The sequence below is a fragment of the Acinonyx jubatus genome, chromosome A2, assembly GCF_027475565.1.
Source record: "Acinonyx jubatus isolate Ajub_Pintada_27869175 chromosome A2, VMU_Ajub_asm_v1.0, whole genome shotgun sequence".
NCBI lineage: Eukaryota > Metazoa > Chordata > Mammalia > Carnivora > Felidae > Acinonyx > Acinonyx jubatus.
The window spans coordinates 134,112,187-134,139,778 of NC_069383.1; the positions used below are offsets into that span (position 1 = coordinate 134,112,187).

Sequence of the window (27,592 nt, forward strand, 5' to 3'; positions counted from 1 at the left end):
CTTCTCCAAAGCCAGAGAATCAAGGAAGAGTTCCCCAATGCCTAAGACCTGGCCTTGGAAATCACAGTCTGTCATTTCCTCCTAATCGTAATGATTACACAGTCACTGTTATTCCATGTGGGAGAGGACGACACAGGATGTGAATATCAGGAGGCAGGGATCATTGGGGCCATATTGGAGGCTGGCTACTCTACTAGACCTCAGTGAAAAAGGTGACATTTAAGCATCATGTTGGCTGTGAATTTTCAGATTTCAATATCTGTGAAAGAAGACTAACAAAGATTCAACTAATCAGACTCAACTAATCCTAACAGAAAATAGGGATATTTGCATGGGAATCGATTTTGTAATGTTCAGTTCATTAGTACATATTTTCAAATCATGAGACTTTTGCTTCCACCAGTAATGCTATAATGTAGGGCTTGTATATCAAATGCCATGCTAATTAAGACCCATATATTATATTTCAGTAATATAATTACAGGGTCAGGTGTTTTCATCTCCATTTTAGAGATAAGGAAGTGGATACTGAGAGAGGGAAAGTGAGTTCCCAAGGCCACAGAGCTGGCAAATGGCAAAACTAAGTTTTGAGTTCATCCTGTCTGGCCAAAAAGTTTATATTCTTTGCACTCTGACTCTCTATCAGAGTGTTATTTCATAATTCAGACAGTGAGTCATTGGCAGAAAATCAGTGAATTCTCGTTTCTCATCTACAGCTTTATCAAGCAGTAAAGGTGAATTCTTACTAAATGGAGACTTCGTGGTCACAATGTCTAAAAGGGAAATCCGCATTGGGAACGCTGTGATAGAGTACAGCGGGTCCGACAATGTCGTGGAAAGAATTAACTCCACAGACCGCATCGAACAAGAACTCTTGCTTCAGGTAAAAACTCGGCCATGAGCCCACCACCCTTTCCTTCCACTTGGAATCACCAGACCTGCAAACATCGTCTCCATTTTGTCCACTTGTCCCAGGTGTTGTCGGTGGGAAAGTTATACAACCCTGATGTGCGCTATTCATTCAATATTCCAATTGAAGACAAACCCCAGCAGTTTTACTGGAACAGTCATGGGCCCTGGCAAGCCTGCAGCAAACCCTGCCAAGGTATCTACTTTTCGGTTGTGTTTTGGGGATTTGAACTGTTTTTTGTTTCTTTTTATTTATTGTTTGTTTTTTTGGAGGCAGCCAAACACATGTGATCTATAAAACTCTATCTGCATGCATTCTCAAATCTCCTTTCCCTGCATCTTTCTGGTTATTTTTAGCTGGCAAGTTGAGCTTTTTAAGTGTTTCGGGATTTGTTGGCTTTCCTCCTTTTAAGCGATTCGGGATTTGTTGGCTTTCCTCTTTTTAAGCAATTCATATACATTGTGAAGCCAAGAAAGTCAGTTCTGCCACTTTGATTTTCCAGAGACATGGAGTTAGTAGTCATATTACGTGTCATTCATCTTGTTTCCTGCCTAAATTGGGGGTTAGCAGATTACAGCCAGTGGGCCAAATCCAGCCTGCTACCTGCTTTTATAAGTAAAGTTTTATTGGAATGCAGCCACACCTATGGGTACATATTGTTTATGAATGGTTGCTTTTGTCCTATCATGGCAGAGTGGAGTAGTTGTCACAGAGGTCATAAGGCCCACAAAACCAAAAATATTAACTAATTAACCCAGTACAGAAAATGTTTGCCAGTCCCTGGGCTAACTAGTTTATAGAATGGGTGCTTTCCTCTGATTGTTTTCTTCCTTGCCTAGGGGAGCGGAAGCGCAAACCCGTTTGCACCCGGGAGTCTGATCAGCTTCCGGTTTCTGATCAAAGATGTGACCGGCTGCCCCAGCCAGGACCCATTACTGAACCTTGCGGCACAGACTGTGACCTGAGGTGAGGCTGGTGTTTGCTTGTGGTCTTTACTATGAGCAGTGAGGGTCTTGTAGGGGAAGGAACGGAAGGAAGAGACAGTGGTGTTTAGTTCCTCTTCCCTTCCTTGTGTTTCTGTGAAATAAGCTTCAGCCAATTTTCCATCCCTCTGAAACCAATTATCCAAGACATATGCCTGCGGATTTCCTGTCCTTCTCCTAAGAATTAAAAATAGCTAATAGAGTATGGCACTTGCCAAAAGAAGTTCTCATTTGACTTTCACAACTCAGTGCGTAGGCATTGTTATGATCGAACCACATCTTACGTAAAAGTTTGGTATGAACGTCAACAGAAAAGGGGGAAATGTCATTTCTCAGAGCACCCGTATGATGTTCTCTATACACCCAGAGTGTGTATCACCCAGTAGAAAAAATCGTATGCATGTGAAAGTTGCAAGGCACTAACAAGAACGTCATGGAAGCAACTAGAAGGAACTATAGCTAGAAGATATCTAGATATTGCAAATACTCTGTATTGTATTTAAGAAAATAGGAAACCTGAGGCAAGAAATAGTGAATGGGTACAGAATTCTAAAGCTTTCTCATTGACCCGCTAGGTTGACTGTGTCAGGTTTGAAATATTAAAATAGCCTGGGTGTTGTGTTGTGTAATCTGCATGTCAGTTAAATGCAGGTAACAGAAGTTGATGCTTTAATTCTCCTTTTACAGAACAGAAATTATCCATGTGGAGTGGTGTGGGAAATTGTTAGGATCTTACCGTTTGGAAGTGGCAAAGTGAATACCTAAGCATTTTGCAGCTTCTTTGCCATGGTGCCAAATCTGATCAAATGATATTGGCAGCCTATAGTGCTGGAGTGAAGATTATAAGGCCCTCTTGAGGCTCTGAGAGAAAAGAGGAGTGCTGCGATCAATTAGTAATGTCTGTCACGAGAGGAGGTGGGGGTGCCACGGCGTGAGTGCCACATCTTTGCCAGGCCTGACCTGGTGGCTTTGACTTCAAAACCCAGGCTCTCTCCACCCCCGCTATACTTATGTCTACCCAGCAACAGTTACCTGCTTGTTCAATGAGCTTGTTGCAAAGCATTGACAAGCCATTATAGAAAGAAAACCCAAGACATTAAAAGGCAGACATTGGCACTCTGCGATATTAATTCTTGTTATAGGTAATGTACTTATAAACCCATTGCTTCAGCCAGTTGAGTTGATTTAGTTGAATTAGAGTTAAGGTCTTTTCAGAAAAATAATTAGTTAGCTATTTGCTGAACTGAATCACCAAAGTTTAGGGGGAAAACTATGAATTAGTAAGTAGATTCCCTGAGGTAGAGCTTCAATAAATTGAGAAAGGTGACATTTTCAGATTAGTCCTATATCAAATTATCACTGAAAATAATGATGTTCTATAATTAATAATTAATTAATATTAATTAATAGTATATGTAGCATATAAGAATATTCTATGTAGCATAATATTATATGTAGCATATAAGAATATTAATTAGATTCTAATAGGAAAATATATAACTGTTAAAATAGTTTTTAGTAAATGGTTGATGATTATTGTGTTCAGAGTAGTTACCACCCCAAATAATATTAATATCAATTGCTATTATGAATTACTATTAATTAATAATGTTAACATTATTAGTATTAATAATTAATATAATTAAGAATATTAGTGTTGGTTACTGATTGATTAATAATACTAATAATTATTAATAGTAATTTATATTAATATTATTTGGGGTGGTAACTACTCTGAACATAATCGTCAACCATTTACTAAGATACATTTTCCTATTAATAGAATATAATTAATATTCTTATGTGCTACATATAATCATATCCTATTAAAATAATTAAGGCTCTATTACTATCCTATTAAATTAATATAGGGCCGACATTAATATATGTCCTATGCAATTAATATTTTATTAATTACCCCAAACAACATAATGACCTAAGAATTACAGTTAGCCTCCACTTTACAAATAAGGAAACGGGCTGAGAGAAGTTAAACAAAGTGCCTGAGGTCATACAACTATTAGTTGAAGTGGCAGGAGTCAAACGTGGTCTTTCACAGCCTGGATTCTATACTCTTAAACCCTAGGAGAAAGCCATTTTAATTCAGTCACAATGATAAGGGTTACTCATTGATCCCGTTCTGTGAAGCTTTTCTACCTTTGCGCATAGAAACGGCTCCCAGGACTTCTGTGCCTCATCCCTGTCCCCTGACTTGGATAAGTAAGGCACTTGCTGTCACTTCTCCACGAGCAGAATCACACTGGGACTGGTAGAGTCTCAGATGATGACAGCCCATGCTGTGGGACTCCTGCCCACAGCGCTGTAAGCACGCTCTTCTGTGGCAAGGAAGGCAAGTTTGTACAAAGCATTTCAAGTCCTAGAATGTGACCTTAAGTAAATAAACAATTCTTTAAGAACCCTGCTGAAAGCCTACCTAAGGACCAATGCGAGGGTGGAGATGTTTGAGCAATTACTTCCAGAAATGAATATTCTTAACTTCAAATAGATTTAAAGCAAGCCACGATTGAGTTTGTGGTGTTGCTAGCGAATCATTGTTCTCCAGAGTTTCTCCTGCATTGGAAGCTTTCAGATGTAAAACAAAAATTAAAGCAAATTTTACAACGTGAATGTGATTACAGGTAGCCTGAAGTCCATGAGACTTTTATGTAGAATGATACCAAAGATCTCAACTGGGTTTCTCCTCAAACTTTGTGTTATTGGCTTCTGCGGAGCTACATGATATTAGAACTTGGCTGCAGAATAAAATACCAAGGGTGGTAGTTATAATGATCACAGCTACTCTTCTTGAAGGCCTGGCTTGTGTATTAAATGCTATTCATGTTGTAGCTTATTTATCGTTTCGAGTAGTCCTGTAAATTGGACCCAATTTCCCCCCGTTTTGCAGATGAAGAAACTGAAGCTTGGTGAGGTTGAGTCACCTGTCTGGGTGTTGGAAACACCTGGGTGTTGGAGCTCACGTTCACGCCCAGGTATAACTTCATAATACCCAGGTCAAACCAGAGCTTAAAGTCTCTTCATTTCATAAAGTAGGTGTGTCAAAGGTGCTATTGTAAATGCCCCATTTGGAGTAAGCCACCTTGTTTTAATACTTTAAAAAAAAATGTACTTAATTCTACAGAAGTAGAGGAGGAGGGGGATAGCAGCTCTGGGAACAAGCTTGGGTGATAATAGGACCTCTGGCTGATCAAAGAAAAGAAAGTGAAGGAACTGCAGGCCTGCCTCCCCTTGCCACTATACAGGTGCATTCTCGCATCTGAAATTAAATAGATCGTGCTTCCTTGTCAGCACTCAGGCTCATTCCTTACTGAATGTTATAGACTGTCGGAAAAAAAGTTGTTCGCTGAAAAATGTACAAAAATATATACCAAGCCCCAGCAAAGGTGTTCTGTCTTTCTTCTCTCTGTGAACCTGACTGTCATTTCATTGTGGTTCATACTAATTATTGCTGAATGTCTGTGGAAAACACTGAAAGACTGGAGAGAGGACTGTTACTGATGGATCCAACTCTGAATAGTTTTTCCCAAAGCATGTCTGTGGAACACGAGTTCCACGAGATGATTTGTGGAGAGCCAGTATGCGTGAGGAGCCTTACCAACTGTCTCCTCCCGTGTGGAAATGCATCATGTCAGTTAACACTTGGAAGGCCCTGAGAAAGCCCCAAAATACAGAAGCCTGCTTAAATCAGTAGTTCCCAAATTGATTCCTAGTTTTATGTACTTCACAGCTGCCGGCACACCCACGGAGGCATATACATTTTTTTGTTTCCACTTATAATAAACACTTTGCCTCTCTGAAATATAGTCATAAAATGATTTGTCACATGAAATGAACCAAATGAATTCAAAACACTCAAGCTGAGACCACCTTCCAGGGAGAGAATATGAAGCGGATGACCGCATTTTGAAAAGAACTTTCCTAAGGCCATGCTGTAACATTTCCGCAGTCTCTTCCAGCTTCTCTGTTCAAATTCCAGGGATTGTGTGAATATCAGTGAGACTTACTACACTTGACCTACGGGTGTATTGTTTTTTGTGGGGGGCTGGGGGGTAGGGGCAGGACTCCTACCTCCCTTACCCGGGATAAGCTTTCTACGAGAAAATGGTGATGAAGGCAGAGAGAAGGTAGCCAAGATTCAAAGAGCAGATGAAAGTTCCAGATGCCTCTGTTGAATTGGACCACATTTTTGCCTCACTTCCTCAGGGAAGTGAGAGTTTGCCCAGATTAAACTTTGACAGGATGAGATAAAGCTTTGTTTTACAATCCCTCATTTAACATGTTCCGGTGAGAACAAAATCCCAAAATACTGTGTCACTCTAACGGAAAATCTCAGTAGCCCACTGTATATGCCAAGCGTAAAAGTTGGTCAACTCTGACCTACTTTTAAGCATTTGTGAGAAACTCCAAGATAAGCGTGTGGCCAGTGCTCATTGCTTTCCAGCCCTGCCCCTGGACAGGTGTGGATGGAAGAATTCTTCAGGCTCCCTGTATTTGGCAAACCACCCAATTTCTGAGGAGACAATTAACAAGAGTTCATTCAAATGAAGAACGTAAAGAAATTATCCTTTTTTGATTACTAAATTGAACCAACAACCTACCTTTTAAGCTTATTTATTCATGCTCTTCTATTCAGTTTAGGATTTTTTTTTTTTTTAATTTAAGCACTGACTGTGTTTTGGGGGCATTTAAGAATAACTCAATTCCTCAGCACACACAGAGTACATCTTGCGTCCCAAGAAAGGCTCATTAGAGGTATTAGGGATACAAAGATGATAAAGATTTGTCGATTCAGTTCTAAATTTAAAAGTATATAATCATGGGGCCAGGAGGAATGAATAGATGAAGAACAGAATTTTTAGTTTTTTTGTGAAAATATTCTATGATATGATGGTGATGGATACATGTGATTTTACATTTGCCTAAACCTATGGAACATGTAACACCAAGAGTAAGCACTCGTGTAAACTATGGATTTGGGGTGGTGCTGATATGTCAGTGTAATTGATTATAACACATGCATCCTCTGTGGGTAGAATGTTGATACTGGGGAGGGTATGCATGTGTGGGGGCTGGTGCATATGGGAAACCTCTGTACCTCCCTCTCTGTTTTGCCGTGGACCTTAAAGCTGCTCTAAAAAAGTAAGTCTTTTAAAAAAATTGTATAATTAAACTGTGTAGACTATGGTCCATGTCTAAAAGGAGCTTAGTCTTTATTCACAGTAACGTATACGGAGTTCAGCACACTTGAAATTCACAGTTACCCTCCAACTATCCGTGCCTTTATTAAGTCACAGGATATTCACTAAACGCTTTTCAGCCTGGCCCCTATGAAGGAGGCTTTCTCGGGAGAGTTTCCAACAGTGGTTGTCTATTAGAAGCAGCCTTCTTGAGAAATGAAATGCTGAGTTGCATGAACCTTTTAAATACAAAATTGCTTTTTTTTGCTCTGCTGAATTCCAATGTTTTCCTCTTTTTGGTTGCTTGAACTTCAGATTGACTGAAGGGAGAATCTTCACAAAGATGGCACCTCTGACTTCCACTCTGACTTCCATGTACATTGGCAGCCATGAAAAATACATGGATATGTTGGTTTAAAATTGGATTTCAGTAGCTGACTGTGGCTTTGGGTTTCGCAGTATTTGAGTTAAGGAAGAAAAAAGAACTCAATTTTTCCGCCGGCTGACTATAAATGGGACATACATATTTAACAGAAATGTTGGTTTCTCCCCATTATTTATGCATAGGTGGCACATTGCCAGCAGGAGTGAATGTAGCGCCCAGTGTGGCTTGGGTTACCGCACACTAGACATCTACTGTGCCAAATATAGCAGGCTAGATGGGAAGACCGAGAAGGTTGACGACAGTTTTTGCAACAGTCACCCCAAACCAAGCAACCGGGAAAAGTGCTCAGGAGAATGTAACACGGGTGGCTGGCGCTATTCTGCCTGGACTGAAGTAAGTCGGTTCTCACTCGATGAGCGTTTTCTTGGATGCTAAGTCTGAGTAGTTAATGATGGCTGATCAACTAATGGATTAGTGAGGGCTGCATTGAGAAACCCCCATTTAGACTTTCTATCTACATTGATTTATAATGCCTGACCTCATTCTGCAGAAAAGAGTACCATGATCAATTTGTAATGATTATATGACATTGACCATGGCATGTGGAAAACCGGGGGCAGTGGAACAACTCATCCAATCCCCTTTTCCATACCCCGCAAACCGTTTCCGAATTTCTTTCCCTGTGTCCGTTTACTAATACTGACTTCGGTATGAACTTGGTAAATAAATTGATAACATGAACAGATGCTCCCCAAATCACCACCAGAATTGGGTTGGGTGGGTGGGTGTTTCTTAAGGGCCGGAGGAGACACACGGCAGAGCCAGGATCTTGACCATGCTGGATAGGAAACTTAGCAGCGGTTTTATTTCGTTCATTTTCCTTTCAGTGCTCCAAAAGCTGTGATGGTGGTAGCCAGAGAAGAAGGGCGATTTGCGTCAACACCCGCAATGATGTACTGGACGATCGCAAATGCGCACATCAAGAGAAAGTCACCATTCAGAGATGCAATGAGTTCTCTTGTCCACAGTGGAAGTCAGCAGACTGGTCAGAGGTAAGATAAGAGGACTCTTATTTCCTCAGGTCATCTGTGGTTCTTTGAGTCTCTGCGGCTCAGTGCAACCTAAACCTGCTGCACCTTTCTGCCCCCTACCCCGGAGGAAGCAACTGTGGTTCCCCATCTGCCCCATGGCTGCCGTACAGGATGTGACTGGTCCACTGGTGACCTACCTCAGAGGCATGGTGGGTTTGGCCGGATCACCCACTGTGATAGCTTCTGTTGGTGATTTTGAAGTTCCTGCGTCTTACCTTTCCTCCTCTTTGAGCCCCTGCTAAATCATTGTAAAAGAAAACAAGGGCTTTGTTAATCCGAAATCTGTGCTGGCTTAGAACTGAAGTTAAAAAGAAAAAGAAACAAAAGAGGTTTTCTACGTTCTCGTCTGTGAAATAAGATCATTCGACCCCAGTAAGTAACCTATTGGACTCACCCATTCAGTTGCTAGTGGAAAACTTAGAAAAGAAAGGACTAGTTGAGGGTTCCAGACTTTTGCCTGTCTCATCCCTTACCTGATGAAGCAAAAGGCAAAGCCTCATTGCTTAGCACAGGTGGCCCCAGGACAGCAAGAGAAAGAAGGAAGAGCCTTTTTCTTGCTTTTATGGTGCGGTATTAACACTCACTATTAACCCAGACCAGTGAGAGTCTCACCAAGCAGGTGACTGCCTCTGTCTTCCTTTATGGGAGCAAGGGGGAAGGAGAGCAGAAGTTCCCTTACTTGGGGGCCAAGTCAGGAATGTGGGGAAAGAGGTTTCCCTGAACAACTTCTGTGCCCATTTCCTTATCTCAACCATGTAAGCACGGTATTCACTGTTTCCTTTCAACAGCAAATAAAATACGAATCTTAAAAGGATATTATAGATGCCCCTGAAATGGCTGAGAGTGAACGCATATGATTAACAGTGTCTGATTCCTGCACAAGTTAACAACAAACGCACTGTTTTTGTTCTGTTAACAAGCTGCCTTAGCTTAAACTCCAGTGTTTGGTTTTAAAAAGATGAAAGAAGGTAGTGGGTTAAAGTTTTACTTAGATAGCTAATGATAGCTAAAGGACCACTTCAAATCGAGTAACCAACCTTTGCAAGAATACTTGGTAAAATGGAGGTGGGGGGATGCTAACTATATATTCAGTATGATGCAACATTCCTTAGCTTAAAAAACTGGGAAGAAAACAGCAAAATGTTAATAATGATTATCCCTGGGGAGGGAGATTTTTTTTTTTAATCATTATAGTTTTCTCTCTTCTGTTTTTCTGTATTTTTCAAATGTTCTACCATGAGCATTTGATAAGGATGATATTTAACATTTATTAAATGAACATATGGTAAGCACTTTATTTGGATTTTTTCGGTTAGTTTTCACAATTGTTTGCATTGGACACTACTGTTATCCCCATTGTGCAAATGAGAAAACTGAGGTACGGAGACATCACTTGCATTGGCACCTATGGCTGTTTGTGTTGGAATTAAAACCCAGGCTGAGCCCCACACCTAACTCCTGTGCTAGGAAACCATGAATGTTGTTTTTCAGTGCAGATGGTCCCCGACTTACGATGGTTCAACTTCGCAATTTTTTTTTTTAACTTTACAATGGTGTGAAAGCAATACACATTTCGTCAAAATTGTTCTTTGAATTTTGAATGTGGATCTCTCCCCGGGCTGGCTGTCTGTGGTCCATACTCTCTGGTGAAACTGGGCAGCCGTGCAATCAAAACCATATGAGGGTCAACAGTGGATATATCCACAACCATTCTGTCCCCGCACAACAGCTTTATTTTTCACTTTCAGGACAGTATTCAGCAAATTACATGAGATAGCCAACACGTTATTATAAAAGAGGCTTTGTGTTAGACGATTTTGCGGAACCGTAGGCTCATGTAAGTGTTCTGAGTACGTTTAAGGCAGGCTGGGCTACGCTATGATGTTCCGTAGGTTGGGTGTATTAAGTGCATTTTCAACTTAGGATATTTTCAACTTACGATGGGTTTACCTGGATGTAAGCCCATCGTAGGTCGGGGAAGTTCTGTATCTCGTGGCGTAGTGCTGTGCCGAGATCATTCTGTGCTTGATACCGTCCAGAGCCTTTATCAATACAGAAGGGGTGAATGAATGAGTGAAGGAGTGAACGCATGAACGAGAGAAAAATGAGCCGTGCCGTATTTACAAATTGCTGTGGGAGAGAGCGCATCTGTTCCTCCTGATTACCCGTGAATAATCCCTGGGAACCACAACACATTGTTCAGAAACACCCCCGATTGTCTGTGCTTTTTATTACAGTGCCTGGTCACCTGCGGAAAAGGACATAAGCACCGCCAGGTCTGGTGTCAGTTTGGGGAAGATCGATTAAACGATAGAAGCTGTGACCCTGAGACCAAGCCAGCCTCCATACTGACTTGTCAGCAGCCAGAATGTGCGTCCTGGCAGGCGGGTCCCTGGGGACAGGTATTTTGAACGATAAAAGTTCTTAACTACATTCTTTCCTTCTTATCTGGAGAGGGCTTGCAGAGGGGCATTCCGGTGGTGGGGATTTAACTGCTGTGTCTCATGACTTGCACTGGACCTCCATGGCGCCAGATCGAGCGCGAGACGCACTGCAGCCATTCTGCCCCAGGTCTGGGGATTGCTGCTTTCCCCGCTGGAGCTGGTTATTCCCTTTGTAGATACGCGTGCAAGTCTTCGTGCACAGATTCCCACCAGGTCTCCTGTCTGGCTGATGTTAATCTTTTTTTTTTTTTTTAAATGTTTATTTATTTACTTTTGAGAGAGAGAGAGCACGTGTTGGCAGCGTAGGGGCAGAGAGAGAGAGAGAGGGAAAGAGAGAATCTCAAGCAGGCTCCGTGCGGTCGGCACGGAGCCCGATGCGGGGCTGGAACCCATGAACTGTGAGGTCATGACCTGAGCTGAAACCAAGAGCTGGGTGGGTGACTGAGCCACCCAGGTGCCCCCTGATGCTACTGTCCGGCGTGCGACTGTGGGTTGCTACGGAATGGGGTCCAGTGCCTTTGGCAGGGGGTTCTGGACCGGGATTTGGAAGGGATGTTTTGGCTACCGTGTCACAGTTCCAAAGCTCACCTCTCATAAACCAGTCAGACACTTCATACAGAATGAGCGTGATCAAAAGTTGCAGAATCATCTCGCTGTGAAAGAATCTTTCCCATCCCCTAGTGTGTCGGTTCCACAGTCTGAACCTGAGCTATTCTTAAAGGAGAGAGTGGAAGTCTCCCTTGGGCTCACATCTGAGAAGCCACTGCTCTTGAAATGAAGTCCTTCCCAATATAGAAGCAAAAGCATTCTGGGTACTATTTAAGTAGCACTCCAAGTTCCCGAGAGAAGCGAAACAGCTGTCTGCTGTCACTTATGCAATCTCTTGAAGAATAACTCTCCCTCCCCGCCCCCTGCCCAGCAGCAACCAGTCTTCTCGTTTATGTCTTCATTTCCAAGATGCATGCAATAAATGAGAGCAGCTTTATTACTACCCCCTTACAATTTTTATGAACCTGATGTTCTTCTGAACCCTCCTGTGGTACAGCATCGCTAGTCAGAATGGCTGATCATATCTGATTACACTAACAAGGAGAGTCTCTTACACTCCTAAATCCAGCCTCCTTTTTGTCAACATCTGCGTAGCTCTTAGGGAACGAGAGAAAGAGAGAGGGAGAAAGAGAAGCCAGCTCAGAGTCACTGAGAAGATTTGAGTATAACATCTTTTACAACTGATGGGCGTCTTTTTTATCCATGTCTACACCAAACCATCAGCACACCAAGCCACGTTTCTGTGCTTCTTTCCTTTCTGTGGCTACTTAATTTTCCTTTATGCAGATGTACCGTATTTGTGTATCCATTCATACCAAGCTGGACATTTGGGTTGTTTGTACCTTTTGGCTATTATGAATAGTGCTGAGATGAATACTCACGTACGAGTATTTGTTTTAGTACCTGATTTCGGTTCTTTTGGGTGTATCCCAGGAGTGGTATTGCTGGATCGTATGGGAAGCCTGTTTTGCTCTCTTTAACTGCCAGTTTTGCACAAAACCCCTACCATATTACATTCCTACCAATAATACACAAGGGTTCCATTTTCTCTACTCCATCCCTTTTTAATTATGCTTATTATATTCCCCCTTTTACATTATGGCTCTTGGTGGGAGTAAAGTAGCATCTCGTTATAATTTTGATTTGGCATTTCCCTGATAACAAATGATAGTGAGAGTCTTTTCGTGTGCTTTTTGGACATTTGTGTATCTTCTTTGGAGAAATGTCTATTCACGTCCTTTGCCCATTTTTTAAAAGTTTGTAATTATGGTTAAAAAAACCACATAACATGGGCGCCTGGGTGGCTCAGTCAGTTAAGCGTCCGACTTTGGCTCAGGTCACGATCTCGCGGTCCGTGAGTTCAAGCCCCGCGTCGGGCTCTGTGCTGACTGCTCAGAGCCTGGAGCTTGTTTCAGATTCTGTGTCTCCCTCTCTCTCTGACCCTCCCTGTTCATGCTCTGTCTCTCTCTGTCTCAAAAATAAACAAATGTTAAAAAAAAAATTAAAAAAAACCACATAACATCAAATTTACCATCTTAACCATTTTTATATGTACAGTTTAATCGTTCTTCTTTTCCCATTTTTTAATGAGGTTGGCTTTTTGTTGTTGAATTGTAGTTGCTCCTTATAGTGTGGATTTTAACCCTTCATCAGACATATGATTTACAAATAATTTCCCCAATCCCATGGTGGTTGTCTTTCCACTCCACTAGTGGTGCCCAGTGGTACAGAAATTTTTAACTGTGCTAAAATACAACTTGTCTTGTTTTTTCTTTTGTTCCCTGTGCTTGTGGTAGAATATCCAAGAAATCATTATCCAAGAAAGTTCCATGTCGTGGAGCTTTTCTATTACCTTTTCTTCTAAGAGTTTTATAGTTTTACCTCTTATGTTTAGGTCTTTGATCTATTTAGGGTTGATTTTTATAAATAGCATGAGGTAGGAGTCCAGCCTTATGCTTTTTCATATAGACAGCCAGTTGCCCCCAAGGTATTTGTTAAAGAGACTATTCTTTCCCCCTACTGAAGGGTCTTGGCATCTTGGTTAGAAATCACTTGGCCATAGATGTCCAGGTTTATCTCTGGACTCAATTCTATTCCATGAGTGTATATAACTATCCTTACGTTAGTACCACACTGTTTCGGTCACTGTAGCTTTGTAGTGAGTGTTGAAATAGGGGTATATTGAGTCACAGGCAAGGGGTTGAACCCCTACACATAGAATTTCAATGGGAGATGGAAATAATTCCAACCATCAAAGTGATAATCGTTGAATATAATTTGTGCAGAGCAGGACTGCCCACGTTAACCTAGGTTCTTTGGGTGCTAGCCTTCTGCTCCACTATGATGGAACTACTTTTTTTCTTATAGGACGTTATGAGGAAAGTTAGGGAAAGAGAAAATTTGCTAACGTGTGCATCCCTTTTGTTGTATTTCTTTCCCTCAGTGCAGTGTCACTTGTGGACAAGGATACCAGCTGAGGGCAGTGAAGTGCATCATTGGGACTTACATGTCAGTGGTCGATGACAATGACTGCAATGCAGCCACTAGACCAACTGATACCCAGGTGAGTCTCCTTTGTCCAGCCCAGTGATTGGCTTTGGGCAGTAGGATGCCAGAATTTCCCAGTGGTTCAGTGAGAATGGAAGTGCTCTAATGGGTAAGTGTGTAGGTAGAGTAACCAGATGATTAAGTAAATGGTCCAGATTTACCTGTTGGCTACATTTTGAATCTAATATTTGGACATACAAGTTTCATTCTTCTCTGGGTCTGATTCTGATTTTTCATTGGCTAGCAAATGTTGATTGTTTGGTCTTGTTTTCTTGAGCTCAGGGTTTTTTTTGTTTTTTTTTGTTTTTTTTTTTTTGTTTTTTAGTGATTTTAACGTAGGGCTGAGCAAATAGTGTTATATGTTCAGGCAGCAACGTGCTAGAGCTGGCTCGTACCATCTCACAGGAGTGGATTGGTGAATGTTCAGGAATGTTGCGAGCTAGTTGCTAAATGTAGACACTAGTAAAAATTGAAAATATAAGCCTATAATTAAGTAGATGATATTTCAACAAAGCAGATAAATACTCAAAACTCACATTTTTCCATTGCTTGACTACATTTTACTATTATCTGTGCCCTTGAGGTTATTTATACAGGTGTGTCCATGTGGTGGGAATATTACATAATGGTAAGCTATTGCACATCTCTTCCCAAGTCTGTGTTCATCGACATCAAGCTGGTAGTTTGAAATTGGCTGTGGTGAGAGTATTTACACCACAGGAATCAGCAAATGCTATAATTGAGGGTTAATTGATTGTTTTTAGACTTAAGAAAGTGATGGAGAAAATGATACTCATATGCAATCTGCATTATGTTTAAAAGAGTCTTCTGTCTTTAGCTGTTACATTGGAAATAACACATACAAATTTCAAGGAAATACTCTTCCGGTATTTGGACATTATTGTCTGATTCGGCGTAGAAGTCATTCACGTCGTTGGTAGATGAAGTTCTGACATAGGTCTTGTTTGTTCCACTTTCTCCTTACTCTTCAACATAAACAAAATAGCAGCTCTCATTCATGTCTGAAGTGCACTCATTCAGCAGTTACAACCATATTTTGGCAACAGATTCAAGAATTCAACAAAAATCAGCGACAGGATTCTGTGAGACTCAACTGGCTACGTGGAATTTAAAAGAAAGCATTGTATATTTTATTACTATCTGTAAATTGTGTACCATACAGCCTTTGTATCAGTAAACTTTGTGATAACCAAACAAACATATGTATACATATATAGGTGTATATGGGCATGTAATATGTGTGTGTATACATGTAAATGCATTTCTACAAACACACACACGCACTCCTTTTTTCTCACGAGAGCCAGCTGACCATTACTGCCACTACTTCCTCTTTATGGGCCATGATTTTAGCATCGTTTATGGGAAGAGACTATGTAAAGAGAAGACTTGGGTTTCTACATCAGTTTTGCCAATTGCCGAAGACAGGATTTGAACCCAGACCGTGCCCAGAGCTCATGCTCTAAGGCCCCCTTTGGCCAATGCGCTGATTCCATTCTGAGGGCCCTCATTCTGTCTGCGTCAAAAAATACAGGAATATGGCAGTGTTGTTCATGTTGTCACTGATCGATGATAAAATACCACTTGTGACTTGTGTCCCCTTTATTATTATTGTTATTATTTTTTTTTTTTTTACTTTATTGAAATGCTCTAAACCACCACAGGCTAAATGCCTGCGAAATGTTAGCTATTCCATCTGAATAGGCATGAACTGAGGATTTAGCAACTCCCTTAGAGATTCACAACACTCGTTTCTCTCTACATTATTCTGTAATATTCAGTGGAGTACAGGGCGGCTCCCACAGTTGAAGCATATGGACCATTTCTTCACTGTGGGAAAAGTTTCCTGTGGTTTTCTTTGGACCACCGGCAGAAGAATAGGCAGGGTCTGGAGCCAAGTAGCAGAATTTCCTCATTCAGTTTGTAAGCTCCCTAATGTTAGGCTCGGTCCCGAGCTCACCACACTTTGCACCATGCCTGGCACATTCAGTAATTTAATGGGTATGTATTTAATCAAAGAGTATTTGCTAAATTGTGAGCAAGTACGTACTTCTGTTTTCCCATCTGTAAACCTGAAAGTATTATCTACACACAAATAACCTCAATTCATTATAGGGATTTCCTCTGAGTGACTGAAGAGTGTTATTTATATACATTCCAGGCATTGGCATATTGAATAGACCTCTTATCTAGATTTGACCATCAGAACCTCGGGAGTTCTCTTTGGGTAAACCTAGAAAGCCAGTTCATGATTAGCAAATTCTGAATAGGAAATTAATTGAAATGTGAAAACAGAATTTTGTCTTTGGAATTTTTAAAAATTAACAACTGATATATATTTTTTTATTTTGAGAGAAAGAGACAGAGAGAGAGCAAGTCGGGGAGAGGGGCAGAGGGAGAGAGAAAAAGAATTTAAGCAGGCCCCATGCTCAGCGAGGAGCCCAGTGTGGGGTTCGATCCCATGACCCTGGGATCTGACCTGAACCAAAATCAAGAGTTGGACGCTCAACAGACTGAGCCACCCAGGCACCCCAACAATTGACAATTTTGAAAGGATATCCTTTTCTTTCTTAACTTACCTGCCATTTTGCAATCGCTTTTTTTCTTTCCACATGAACAGGCAAATAAATATGATATTAACAATCACCAAGTAAATCCCTGCCCTATATCAGTGCATTCATGAGGTGACTCAGATTATACCCCATTTTACACTTGAAAAAAACTGGGGCCGAGAGATGCCATGTGATTTTCCCAGAATTCTGAGGTCTTAGAATTCTTCATTCTTATATTTTTATTCACCTGGACCCTTAAAGTGTGCATTGACTTCAAGGTAACTTTGACTTTCTTCCCCCTCTCCCATCTAGGACTGTGAATTACCATCTTGTCACCCTCCCCCAGCTGCCCCGGAAGGAAGAAGAAGCACGCAGAGTGCACCAAGAACCCAGTGGCGATTTGGGTCTTGGACACCAGTAAGAAATAGATGGCAGACATAGAGAGGGTGGAAGGGGAGGAAGAGGTTCCCTGACTTGACTGTAGGAAGTGGGTTGCTGTCCAATGAACCATCGTGTCCAATAACATCCCTGCATTATCTTACTTCAACACCCAGTGCTCAGCCACTTGTGGAAAAGGTACTCGGATGAGATATGTCAGCTGTCGGGACGAAGACGGCTCTGTGGCTGACGAGAGCGCCTGTGTGACTCTGCCTAGACCAGTGGCAAAGGAAGAATGTTCTGTGACTCCCTGTGGGCAGTGGAAAGCTTTGGACTGGAGCCCTGTAAGCGAGTGGATTCTTGGGAATTGGGAAATGACTGGGGGAACCATAGAGGATGACTAACGACAGGTCACAAATGTCAATGGGTACTGTTTTATAATTGGACTTAGTTTATGATTTAAATTATTTTGCCTCATATGTGTGCGGCTGGTATGAACCTTGGCCGGATGTGCAAGAAATGGATGTTGTTAAAATGTGTAAGTCAATGTGCAGTTGACTGATGCCCCATCCTGTTGGGTTGACTGGAAAACCCGGTGTTGATTGAGTCACATTGGAATGTAATAGGCTTGTGGAGCACCACAAGTGCCAGGGAGAAGAGGGGGAGTCAGGAAAGAGCCTCTTACCTTGAGTCTGGGTGCCTCCTAGAACCCAGACTCTTGAAGTTCAGAGGTTCTTGGCTTCTCTGTCAAGAGTGGGAAGTGGGAATCCTCATCCAATGCTACGGGCTCGGCCTCCTGTGCACACCAGGCACCATCTATGGGCTTGTGTAAAAGTAGAAAAACCTTCATTTTCAGGTGGCACCTGCCTTCTGCCTTGCAAAACTCCCAGCAATAGGGAAATATAAAGCTTAGGATAGGTGAGGAGAGGGCATCAGGAAAATAGAGAAGTAATATCTCCATAAGTATCATAAGTACGAAATTAGAGCAATCGATTCAAAGAGAGATGTGTAAAAATCCAGATCTTGACACATACTGGCTGCATAACCTTGAGCAGTCTGGTTAAAGCCTTTGAACCTCAATTTCTTCTTTTTAAAAGACCCAAAAGAGTACCTATCTTACAAAGATGTTGTATTATTTGAGATTGCCTATGTTAACTGCTTAGGACAAAGTAGGTGCTCAATAAATGATAATCTCACTCTGATGCCTTGAGCTTCCAGTCCATCCGTCCGTCCATCCATCCATCCATCCATTAAATACACCTGTCTGTGCACCAGATATTTGTAAAAGCTTAGTGTAGAAAAAGCAATGAACAGCAAATAAGAAAGTCTTAGCCTTCATGAAGATCATTCTGATGGAGGTTCCAGTCAGTCAACAAATAAAGAGAGAGATTTAGCAACAGACACTGACAAGTACTAGAAACAAGTCAAGCAGCATAATAGCATAGGGAAAAATGGAGTATGCTTTTAGACAGCGTGGTCGGAGAAGGCCCGATAGCACGCTGAGCAAGACTTGAATGAAGTGAGAGAGTGAGCCATGTGGGCATCCATGTTGTTCAGGAAAAGATAGCAGCAGTTACAAAGACCCTGAGTAGAGAGTGTTCTTGGCATGGTCAAGAAACATCCGTAAGACCAGTTTGGCTGGAGTGCAATATGTGCTAGGAGATGGGTCAAGGAGGTCGCCAGTGGCCATATCACAGAGGGCCTCCCAGGCCAAGGTACGGACTTTGGACATTTTTCAAAGTGAGTTGGGAAGTCACTGGAGGAAATGGCATGATCTTTTATTTGTAAGTGTCATAGTTGCTGATACGTGGACCACAGACTAGGGCTGCAGGGAGGGGTTCGACGTTGTAAACAGGAGCCCAGCTGAAAAGCCATTGGGGTGCTCCTGGCAGGGGAAGGTGACAGCAGAGACGGTGGGGAATGGATGGATTGGGGTGTCTGTGACGACTGAGCTGACAGGGTGTCTCAGTGAGATGGCTGCAGGGTGGGAAGACAAGGGAGCAGACACGGATGATGCCAGAGTTTGGGGTCTGGGCAACCGAGTGAGCGCTGAGCCACTCACAGAAAACGCACACTGATGGGTTTGTGCCTGCCAATGACCGACCCTTTCTCTTTCTGGGTGTTCGACGTAGTGCTCCGTGACATGTGGGCAAGGCAGGGCGACCCGGGAAGTGGTGTGTGTCAACTACAGTGACCACGTGATTGATCGGAGTGAGTGCGATCCAGACTACATCCCAGAAACCGACCAGGACTGTTCCACCTCACCATGCCCTCAGCGGACCCCAGACAGCGGTCTCGCTCAGCACCCCTTCCAAAGCGAGGATTTCCGCCCCAGAAGCGCGGGCCCCAGCCGCACCCACGTGCTTGGTGGAAACCAGTGGAGGACTGGCCCCTGGGGAGCAGTGAGTATTCCCTGAAGTCCTTCTCTACTTTGCTTTCTTCTCCTTTGCCCTTGCAGCTTTGGGGGCAGACAAACTAGAAACACCTCTGAAGCCCTTTTTTCTCACAAGGGCTTGGCCTTGTACATTCCCATTTGTTTTGGGTGAACCCTAACGGGTTCATCACAGTCCCTGAAAAGTTGTCCCCCGATAGTGCCTGCAGGCCACCTAGAAGCTGCCTTAACTGGGTGGAGGGGGGTGGGGCATATCACAGCTGGACAACAGCATCGGGTGGCCTCCTAGGAGGTACCGTGAGGGCCAGGATGATTGATCCCGGAGGCGGAGGCGGCAGGCAGCTCTTACCTGTAAGGAAATCAAAAGGACAGAGGAAGTTTTCTGATAGGGAGCTCTTAATGAAAGTGGTTTTCCTTCTTGCTGTTTTCTAGACGAGTGCAGTCTCAAAGTGGCATGGTCCATGCATAGTTTGTAGTAGTAGATCATTGTCCTGGACTGAGGGGAATCACTGGTCCAGATAATTCTGTGCTTAGGGGAGCAGTACCAGAATCTAACGGTGAACAGCACAGGCTCCGAGTGAAGGTGCCTCTGTGTGAACCAACGACCTACACTTTCAGATTTTGAGATATTTAGCATGCCCCCTAGTCTCAAGGAGCCTCAGTTTCCTCCTTTGTAAAACAAAGTGAACAACAATTCCAGCTCTCCTGGGTGGTTGTAAGGAACAAATGTGACGATGGAAATAAAGTGCTTTGCACGCTGCCTGCCCCAGGGTGAGAATTTTCTCAGTATTCTTAGCATTGCCCTTCACGTGATGAAGATCTTGAAAAATATTGAATTTTAGGTTTTTCACTAAATATTTTTCACAAAGTAATTATATTGTGCAATACTGGGCATGTCTAATGGGACTGCAGGAGGGGTAAGAGAGCAAGGGACCCCGCATAGGTGTGGGAAGTCGGAAGATGTCTAGTAATCACCCCGGGGTCTTCGTTCTAATTGTTTACTCTCAGTTTCCTTCGCGTACCACTAATTGTGTTTAATTATTTCTGAACTAAAACGCATTAGAAGGAAGCTGCGTGCTTCCCACTGTGCTTATGTTTCAGTAAGTGAGTTTTTCTTTTCCTGTGACTACCGATGAGCCGTCAGCCATTTCCACCCAGTACAAGTATTGGTTGTCCTCAGAACGTCTGCCATATTGCCCAGGACCTTCGCCATCTCATTCTCCTTGCTGGCTTACCCCTTCCAGGCTTCCTGGGCCTGGGTTAGAAGAGATTTGGGTTCAGAGAAGTTAACAGGTGATCACAGGAGGTAATCACTGAGTGTCCCGCAATTTTTCGGATTGGAAGATTTCCAAACTCATGTGTGTTCTAATGATAGCACTAGAACTCTTTAAAACAAAATTTTAAAGCTATTCTTACTTACGACTACATTTGGAGATGATGCATTCTTTTAAAATTGAATGATTCTGCCCTTGGGCAGTGTTCCAAATTAGGGAGGATTAGGTAACCTTTTTTGCAGCAATGGGCAATGCCATTCTTTTCCTCATCGTGTTTTTGTTTGAGGACGTTTTTTCCCCCCTAAGTTAAGTGAGGCTGAAAATGGACAATGTGATTTTTTTGCAGCTCTAGCTTGACCTGCTTCCAGAAGGTGCATGTTTGCTTGGTGCAGTGCACAAACCATGGGATTCTTCCTGCTTTCCATGGCAGGAAAGGCAGCAAAGAATTTTCACCACTAGAGAATGGGAATCTAATGTTTTCAGTGGATTCTGGAGTAAATACCTCAATTTCTAGCACATTCCTGTATAAACCTGGACCCTGTGTGAGGTTTGCCCCCTGTTACCATTTAGGGGTCTCTGGTTGTGAACAAAAGAAACTGACTCTTTCAAGTGAAAACAAGACCAACAAACAAAACTTTTCGTTTGGCCCCGGTAGAGGCAGAGACCAGAGCACCTTCAGGGATCTAGCTCAGGGGTTGGCAAATCTTTTTGGCAAAGGACCAGATAGTAAATATCTTGTGTGAGGCGGACCATCTAGTCTTTGTCACAACTAATCAGCTCTGTCGTTGTAGCACAAAAGCAGGTGTAGACAATACATAAATGAGTGGGCATGCCTATGTTCCAATAAAACTTTATTTATAAAAGAGGGAGCAGGTCATATTTGGCCCTCATGCTGTGTCTTGCCAGCCGCTAACTAGATGGAACAGTAATTAGAGGGTAATTTTTGTAGGGAGTTTCTGTCTTAATAGATCCCTCTGAATGCTCATCTACCCTGCTTAGGATCTAAATTCTCAGGCAAGTCTCACTGGCCCTGCTTGTTCCACTTGCCCACTCAATGATCCGGGGGGGGGGGGGGGGGGGTGGGGCAGAGTATCTTAATACATATTCTCCCCCAAGATGACATCCCTTGGGGGAAGAAAGGTTCCTTAAAGGAGAATTGGGCTGCCAGATATAAGGGGAAGTGTGCTAGGCAAGTAAGAACAACAGATGACCACCACCTCCTACCCCTGCAGAGACCATTCCTTCTCATTTTGGCCAGTGTGGATGATAGGTACAGGGTTTTTTCAAAGAAATGTTTACCTAAGAAAATATGTCATCTTAAAAGGACAGGAAGATTGTTACCAAAAGAAGTCCAGAGTGAAATGCTGCAACATGGAAGAGAACTAAGAATCCCTGTTAATAAAAATAAACATTTTTTAAATGGCCATATTGAACCTGGAGAAAAATTATGTAGAGCCCTTTACTTGTCTATGGGATTATAAAGCCCCAGACAGGCCCTGGGTTCAGATGGTTCAAGACTGTGCTATGTAGTTCCTTGGCCCCAGCTGAGCACTGTCTCCATCTCTTTGGTCAGATTTTCAGTAGGAAACATCCTGTTGGTCACTGGACAGCCACTGGAGTGGTTGGCCATAAGTCAGGTGACCAGCCTTGCTCCATTCAAGCATATTGGAGGCAGGGTAGCATGTGGTTTATAGAGCTGTTGTTTCCAGTAACTTTAATTGAACCAGGCTGAATATCCTGTGACTGGTGCTATGTGAGCTAACAGGGACACAAGTTATGGCACTGAACCCTCTCACGGAGCTTACCACACTTCATTGAGGCAATAATGTTCACAGGTGACAAAAGAATGAGACAAGATTGTATTTTCAAGGGAAGAACTCAGGGGCCAAAATATATATTACAAATGCACTTACAATATGGAAGTTCCTTCCTCACATTATATATTTTGGTTCCCAAACAAAGCCAATTAAAATAATGATTTTGTGTTTCCTGTTACGTCCTAAGCTGTTTAAAAATAGAAAACAGGGGTGGCTAGGTGGCTGAGTCAGCTGAGTGTCCAACTCTTGATTTAGGCTTAGGTCATGATCTCACAGTTTCATGAGTTTGAGCCCCACGTTAGGCTCTGTGCTGACAGGATAGAGCCTGCTTGGGATTCTTCCTCTCTCTCTGCCCTTCCTCTGCTCGCTTGCTCTCTCTCACAATAAATAAAATAAACATTAAAAACATTAGAAATAGAAAACAAGTATTTTCAAGTTTAGAGTCATTATACCAGAATCCTCCGAGAATAGAAATGGCATTTTTGTAAATCAAAAATTGCCTAAATTTTTTTTTAACGTTTATTTATTTTTGAGACAGAGACAGACAGAGCATGAACGGGGTAGTGTCAGAGAGAGAGGGAGACACAGAATCCAAAGCAGGCCCCAGGCTCTGAGCTGTCAGCACAGAGCCTGACGCCGGGCTCGAACTCACGAGCTTGTGAGATCATGACCTGAGCCGAAGTTGGAGGCTCAACCGACTGAGCCACCCAGGCACCCCAAAAATTGCCTAGTTTTTTTCTCAGGCAGAAGTCATAAATCTGTTTTCCTGCTCCACATCTTAAAATTATACCCGATGTATTTTAAAGTCACCCGTAATTTGTCTGAGATGGGCAGAGAAATTGAAATTCGGTCCAACCATAAGCCAAAAAATATATTCAGAGCTTTATTTGGAACAAGCTGACCAGCAAGATGCATTGTTTGCAAGTATTTTGAAATAACCCTGGTTTGAGCTAGGATTCGACAGAAAGCACAGATCAGCCATCAGAACCCAGAACAAATGGGGCACTGGGATAGCTCAGTTGGTGAAGCATCTGACTTCAGCTCAGACCAGGATCTCACCATTTGTGAGTCCAAGCCTCTCTTTGCCTCCAGCTCGGAGCCTAGAACCTGCTTTGGATTCTGTGTTTCTGTCTCTCTCTGCCCTTACCCTGCTCTCTCTCTCTCTCTCTCTCTCTCTCTCTCTCTCTCAAAAATAAATAAAAATTAAAATAAAATTTTTTAAAAGAACCCAGCACTAACAAAAAAAAAATTGTCCAGTGCAGTTGGAAGCTTAATAATTCATGGGAATTGCATTGCTTTGAGGACAAGTTGTTATTTTATAGGCAAACTGATTTTACAACTTAGGGGTCACAGTGAAGGATACTAGCAAACACATCAGTTTTCAAAAGATAAGGACATTATGGAAAGAACAAAACCACTCAAGATGTAGATAAATAAGAGAACTCTGAGAAGCTTGTGTGGGAAATTAGCTGAACTGCAAACATAATTCTGCGACAACCAAGAGAGGGAGCGTTAGAAAGTGCCCCTGAAGAGAGGCTTGTCAATGTGGAATCCAATTAAGGTCCTTGGGGAAGTAAAAAATAAATTAAAAAGCAAATCTTGCTGCCATCAGCCGCTAAAGTCAAGGCTATTCTGAAGAGAGAGACGGGAACATTCCCTGCAAGGAAATGATGTCTTAGTGACGTTCCGCTACGCTTTGGGTAACCGAATGAATTAATACGGAAGTTCACTTTCAACAGTGGTGTCTCGTTAAGCATGTACTTTGACCTCTGTGTTGAAGTCAAATGTTGGTTCTAACCGAGCATTTGGATTTTGAAAAGAAAAGAGTTTCTCAATAGGCTATGGTATCTGTTAACACCTCTGTGCTTCTCAGAGCTGCAGAGAGGTTAAAAGAAGACAGTAAATGGAATTGCTTTGGAAGACATTATCACACATGGGGCATCTTTTGAACACTTCGTGAGTGCCGAAAGTGTGCAAGGGAGAAGCCCTTTTTCTGCCCTCCAGGTTTTTATAAGGCATGCCCATTAAACAACCCCACAGAGTGGAAGTTCTCATAACGGCTTTTTGACCACGGTGGGAAACTTGAGAACGGATTCTGTCACATTTGTCTCTGACTTTCCAACCAGCTGCTTTTTGGGTCACTGAGATGTCGATCCAGGTAGGGATTAACCTGTTGACTGATGTCTGATGTGTTCAGTGTTCCAGTACCTGTGCTGGTGGGTCCCAGCGACGTGTTGTGGTATGTCAGGACGAAAATGGATACACTGCAAATGACTGCGTGGAGAGGATAAAACCCGATGAGCAAAGAGCCTGTGAATCTGGCCCTTGTCCTCAATGGGCTTATGGCAACTGGGGAGAGGTGAGAGTGAGCCATCCTTTTGTACCTCCTTTGGAAAGAACACAGAGTAATTTTGCTGACCAAACTGTGCCGTTGTTCGTGATCTATTTTAAGGGAGAAGAATGAATTCTGGTGAGAGCCTCTTGATTTGGGATTAACCACGAGACCTGTCTTAATTCCAGACCATCTTAAAAGTACAGTCATTACCAAGGAGAAACAGCTTAAACACATAGGAGAGGAAAATTAGGAAAGAATACAGATAAATGCTAGGCTAGATTGTTTGTTAACCTCTGCTGATTAAAAATGGGACACTTTTAAGGTAATTGGACATATGTGTTAAATTGGTCCATGAAAACGTTACCATCCTTTTCATAGTTTGGGGCTGTTTATAATTTACGCTTGTTCCCATGGCATAATCATTCTGGTGTTCCAAATCCTTGATGAAACCAGAATGAATAGGTGCTGTTATTCCTCCCGGAGCTGATGCGTTCTAATGGTGGACGGGAATAATTAGCTCTATAATATCAAGTAATAAAATTCTTCAGCTGTTACCTTTTAAAAGTAATGACCAATGAGGGGCAATAGACTATTTGCACCAGACAAAACTGGATTCCATTCCCGGTGCTGACCCTTCCAAGCTTTGTCGCCTGGGAAAATTATATAACTTTACCAAATGCCTGTAGCCTTGTCTATAAGTGGGAATAATCATGGCACCAACTCATGACCTATTGCATGAGATAGTGCACGACCAATACCTAGCATATATAGTCTCCAAAGTTCGCTGCTATTACAATCATCATCATTATCCTCACTATGACTACCCTTTATCATTAGGATGACTACTAGTATCAAATAGGGTTTTGAGCCACTCTTTTGTGGAGGGCTTACATGCTTATTGTTTTGTGTTTGATTGACCAAGAATGCATCCCTCTACTCTTGAATCCTCAGAGAGAGCGCATACTTAAAGCTTGTGGAATTGCTCTGTCTTGACTGTCAACTTTATAAAATAAAACATGAAGGTTAACGTCTTGCAGACCCCAGTGCCAAGAGGGGGAGAAGGACAAGTGAGAGGGATGGGCGTGTTAGTCCACGCTCCTGGCGAACCCAAATCACGTGTCCCTGGTTTCACATAACCCAGTAGTAATAGGCAGTCATAATGGAGTGTTCTGTTAACTTTCGTTGACGGTGCGCCATTCTGGAGGGCTTTGCCGAAAGGCAGGAAGGGGGAGTCAGGCTTTGAGACTCATGCGTTGTGGGTTTCCCAAAACTCCTCACAGAGTTCTGTCCTGTGGGGCTTGTGATTAAGCTTCTGTAATTGGACCAAAGCCAGGAGAGTACACGCATTCACTGGGATGCTTGCTGTCAGCGCAGACCAGATCATTCCAAATTCTGTGGGAGATCTGGCCTCGACACAGCAGGAAAGCCAGATGTCAGTGTTCCTGGATGTGAGCACAGCAGTGCCGTCCAAGAAACACAGCTCGTTCCTGCCTCAGAAATTCGGGTCTCCCCCCCCCACATTGTTTATTCATCCTGGGTAAAATCATCATTATCCTGAGATGCGGAGATAGCGTAAAATATCTTAACGTCATAAAGGTCTGGGGAGGTTGGAGTCACATAATAGCCACAAGTTGGTAACAGCTTCTTACAAGCTGCCAGAAAATAAAACTGGCTCAGTCATTATTTCCTTTATTTGGTAGTGGGTGGTTTCGGGATTTTTATTGGTTTGATTTTTGCCTCTGTATACCTCAAAGAAAAGGCTGTAATCTTATCCTAGTCACTTACTGTCGAATTGGCTATGATCAAGTTAATTAACCTCTTTTAAGCTCCGTTGTCCCATTTGTAAAATGGGGCAAATAATTATAGTCTCCTCCTGATGAGACAATGTCCACACCAGCGCGTAGTACAGGGGAAGGGAAGCACTCGAGACGATGCCTACCGTTAAGTCAGGGAACTCCAGTCTATCGTATATAATAATTTTGGTAACTCAGCTTGGTCCTGCCTAGAGACCAGTGCCATGATAGAATTTGGTTAAGAAATTGTTCTTAAGGGAAAGAAAGGAAAATTTGTCGCTGGCTGTTCAGACCGAGTGACCACAGCATCATTTTCCCCTCTTGCAGTGCACGAAGCTATGCGGTGGGGGCTTGCGCACAAGACTGGTGGTCTGCCAGCGGCCCAGCGGTGAGCGGTTTCCAGATCTGAGCTGTGAAATCCTTGATAAGCCTCCAGATCGCGAGCAGTGTAACACACATGCTTGTCCGCAAGACGCTGCCTGGAATCACGGCCCTTGGAGTTCGGTACGGCCCTAACTCTTAATGTTCGTTAACCAAACTATTTGACTAACATGCCTGATTCCAAGGTGTTCTGGGTCGCACTCCTCTGCGACAGCCAATGGTCTTGCTCCCAAGGGCATCCCCGGGACTGTGCTGTGGTCTGTGATTGTCCTCATACTGACAAACAGGAGAATTAATTTTTTTGTGGTATTGCCGAAGTGACTTTACAGAATACATGTACCTCATATTGGCCTGGGGCCAATGTCAAGAAGTAGCTTCCTTTTTGAGAAAAGCAAGACTGGATAGATAGATAGATAGATTTTTTTTTTTTAAGAAATGAAATACGTTCATGTAGTTATTAAGCTCCAAAGTGATTTAAACAGACAACTCAATAGCAGACATTCTTTCCTTTCCTAAGCTACGAGAGTTTTGACTTTGTGGGGAAG

At 42.7% G+C, this 27,592-nt stretch overlaps 1 protein-coding gene across 6 annotated transcripts in view; it reads left to right on the forward strand.

Moving 5' to 3' along the window:
* ADAMTS9 (ADAM metallopeptidase with thrombospondin type 1 motif 9) overlaps positions 1-27,592 on the forward strand; it is a 163,799-nt gene that overhangs the window by 63,453 nt on the left and 72,754 nt on the right. For all 6 annotated transcript variants that reach the window (XM_053219112.1, XM_027039170.2, XM_027039172.2 and 3 more), the window contains 12 exons: positions 717-883; positions 976-1,105; positions 1,750-1,876; positions 7,656-7,866; positions 8,361-8,525; positions 10,802-10,966; positions 14,001-14,120; positions 16,990-17,094; positions 17,232-17,399; positions 19,188-19,457; positions 24,736-24,897; positions 26,994-27,170. In XM_053219112.1, the coding sequence (XP_053075087.1) occupies positions 717-883; positions 976-1,105; positions 1,750-1,876; positions 7,656-7,866; positions 8,361-8,525; positions 10,802-10,966; positions 14,001-14,120; positions 16,990-17,094; positions 17,232-17,399; positions 19,188-19,457; positions 24,736-24,897; positions 26,994-27,170 (1,967 nt within the window). The remainder of the gene's footprint in view (positions 1-716; positions 884-975; positions 1,106-1,749; positions 1,877-7,655; positions 7,867-8,360; positions 8,526-10,801; positions 10,967-14,000; positions 14,121-16,989; positions 17,095-17,231; positions 17,400-19,187; positions 19,458-24,735; positions 24,898-26,993; positions 27,171-27,592) is intronic.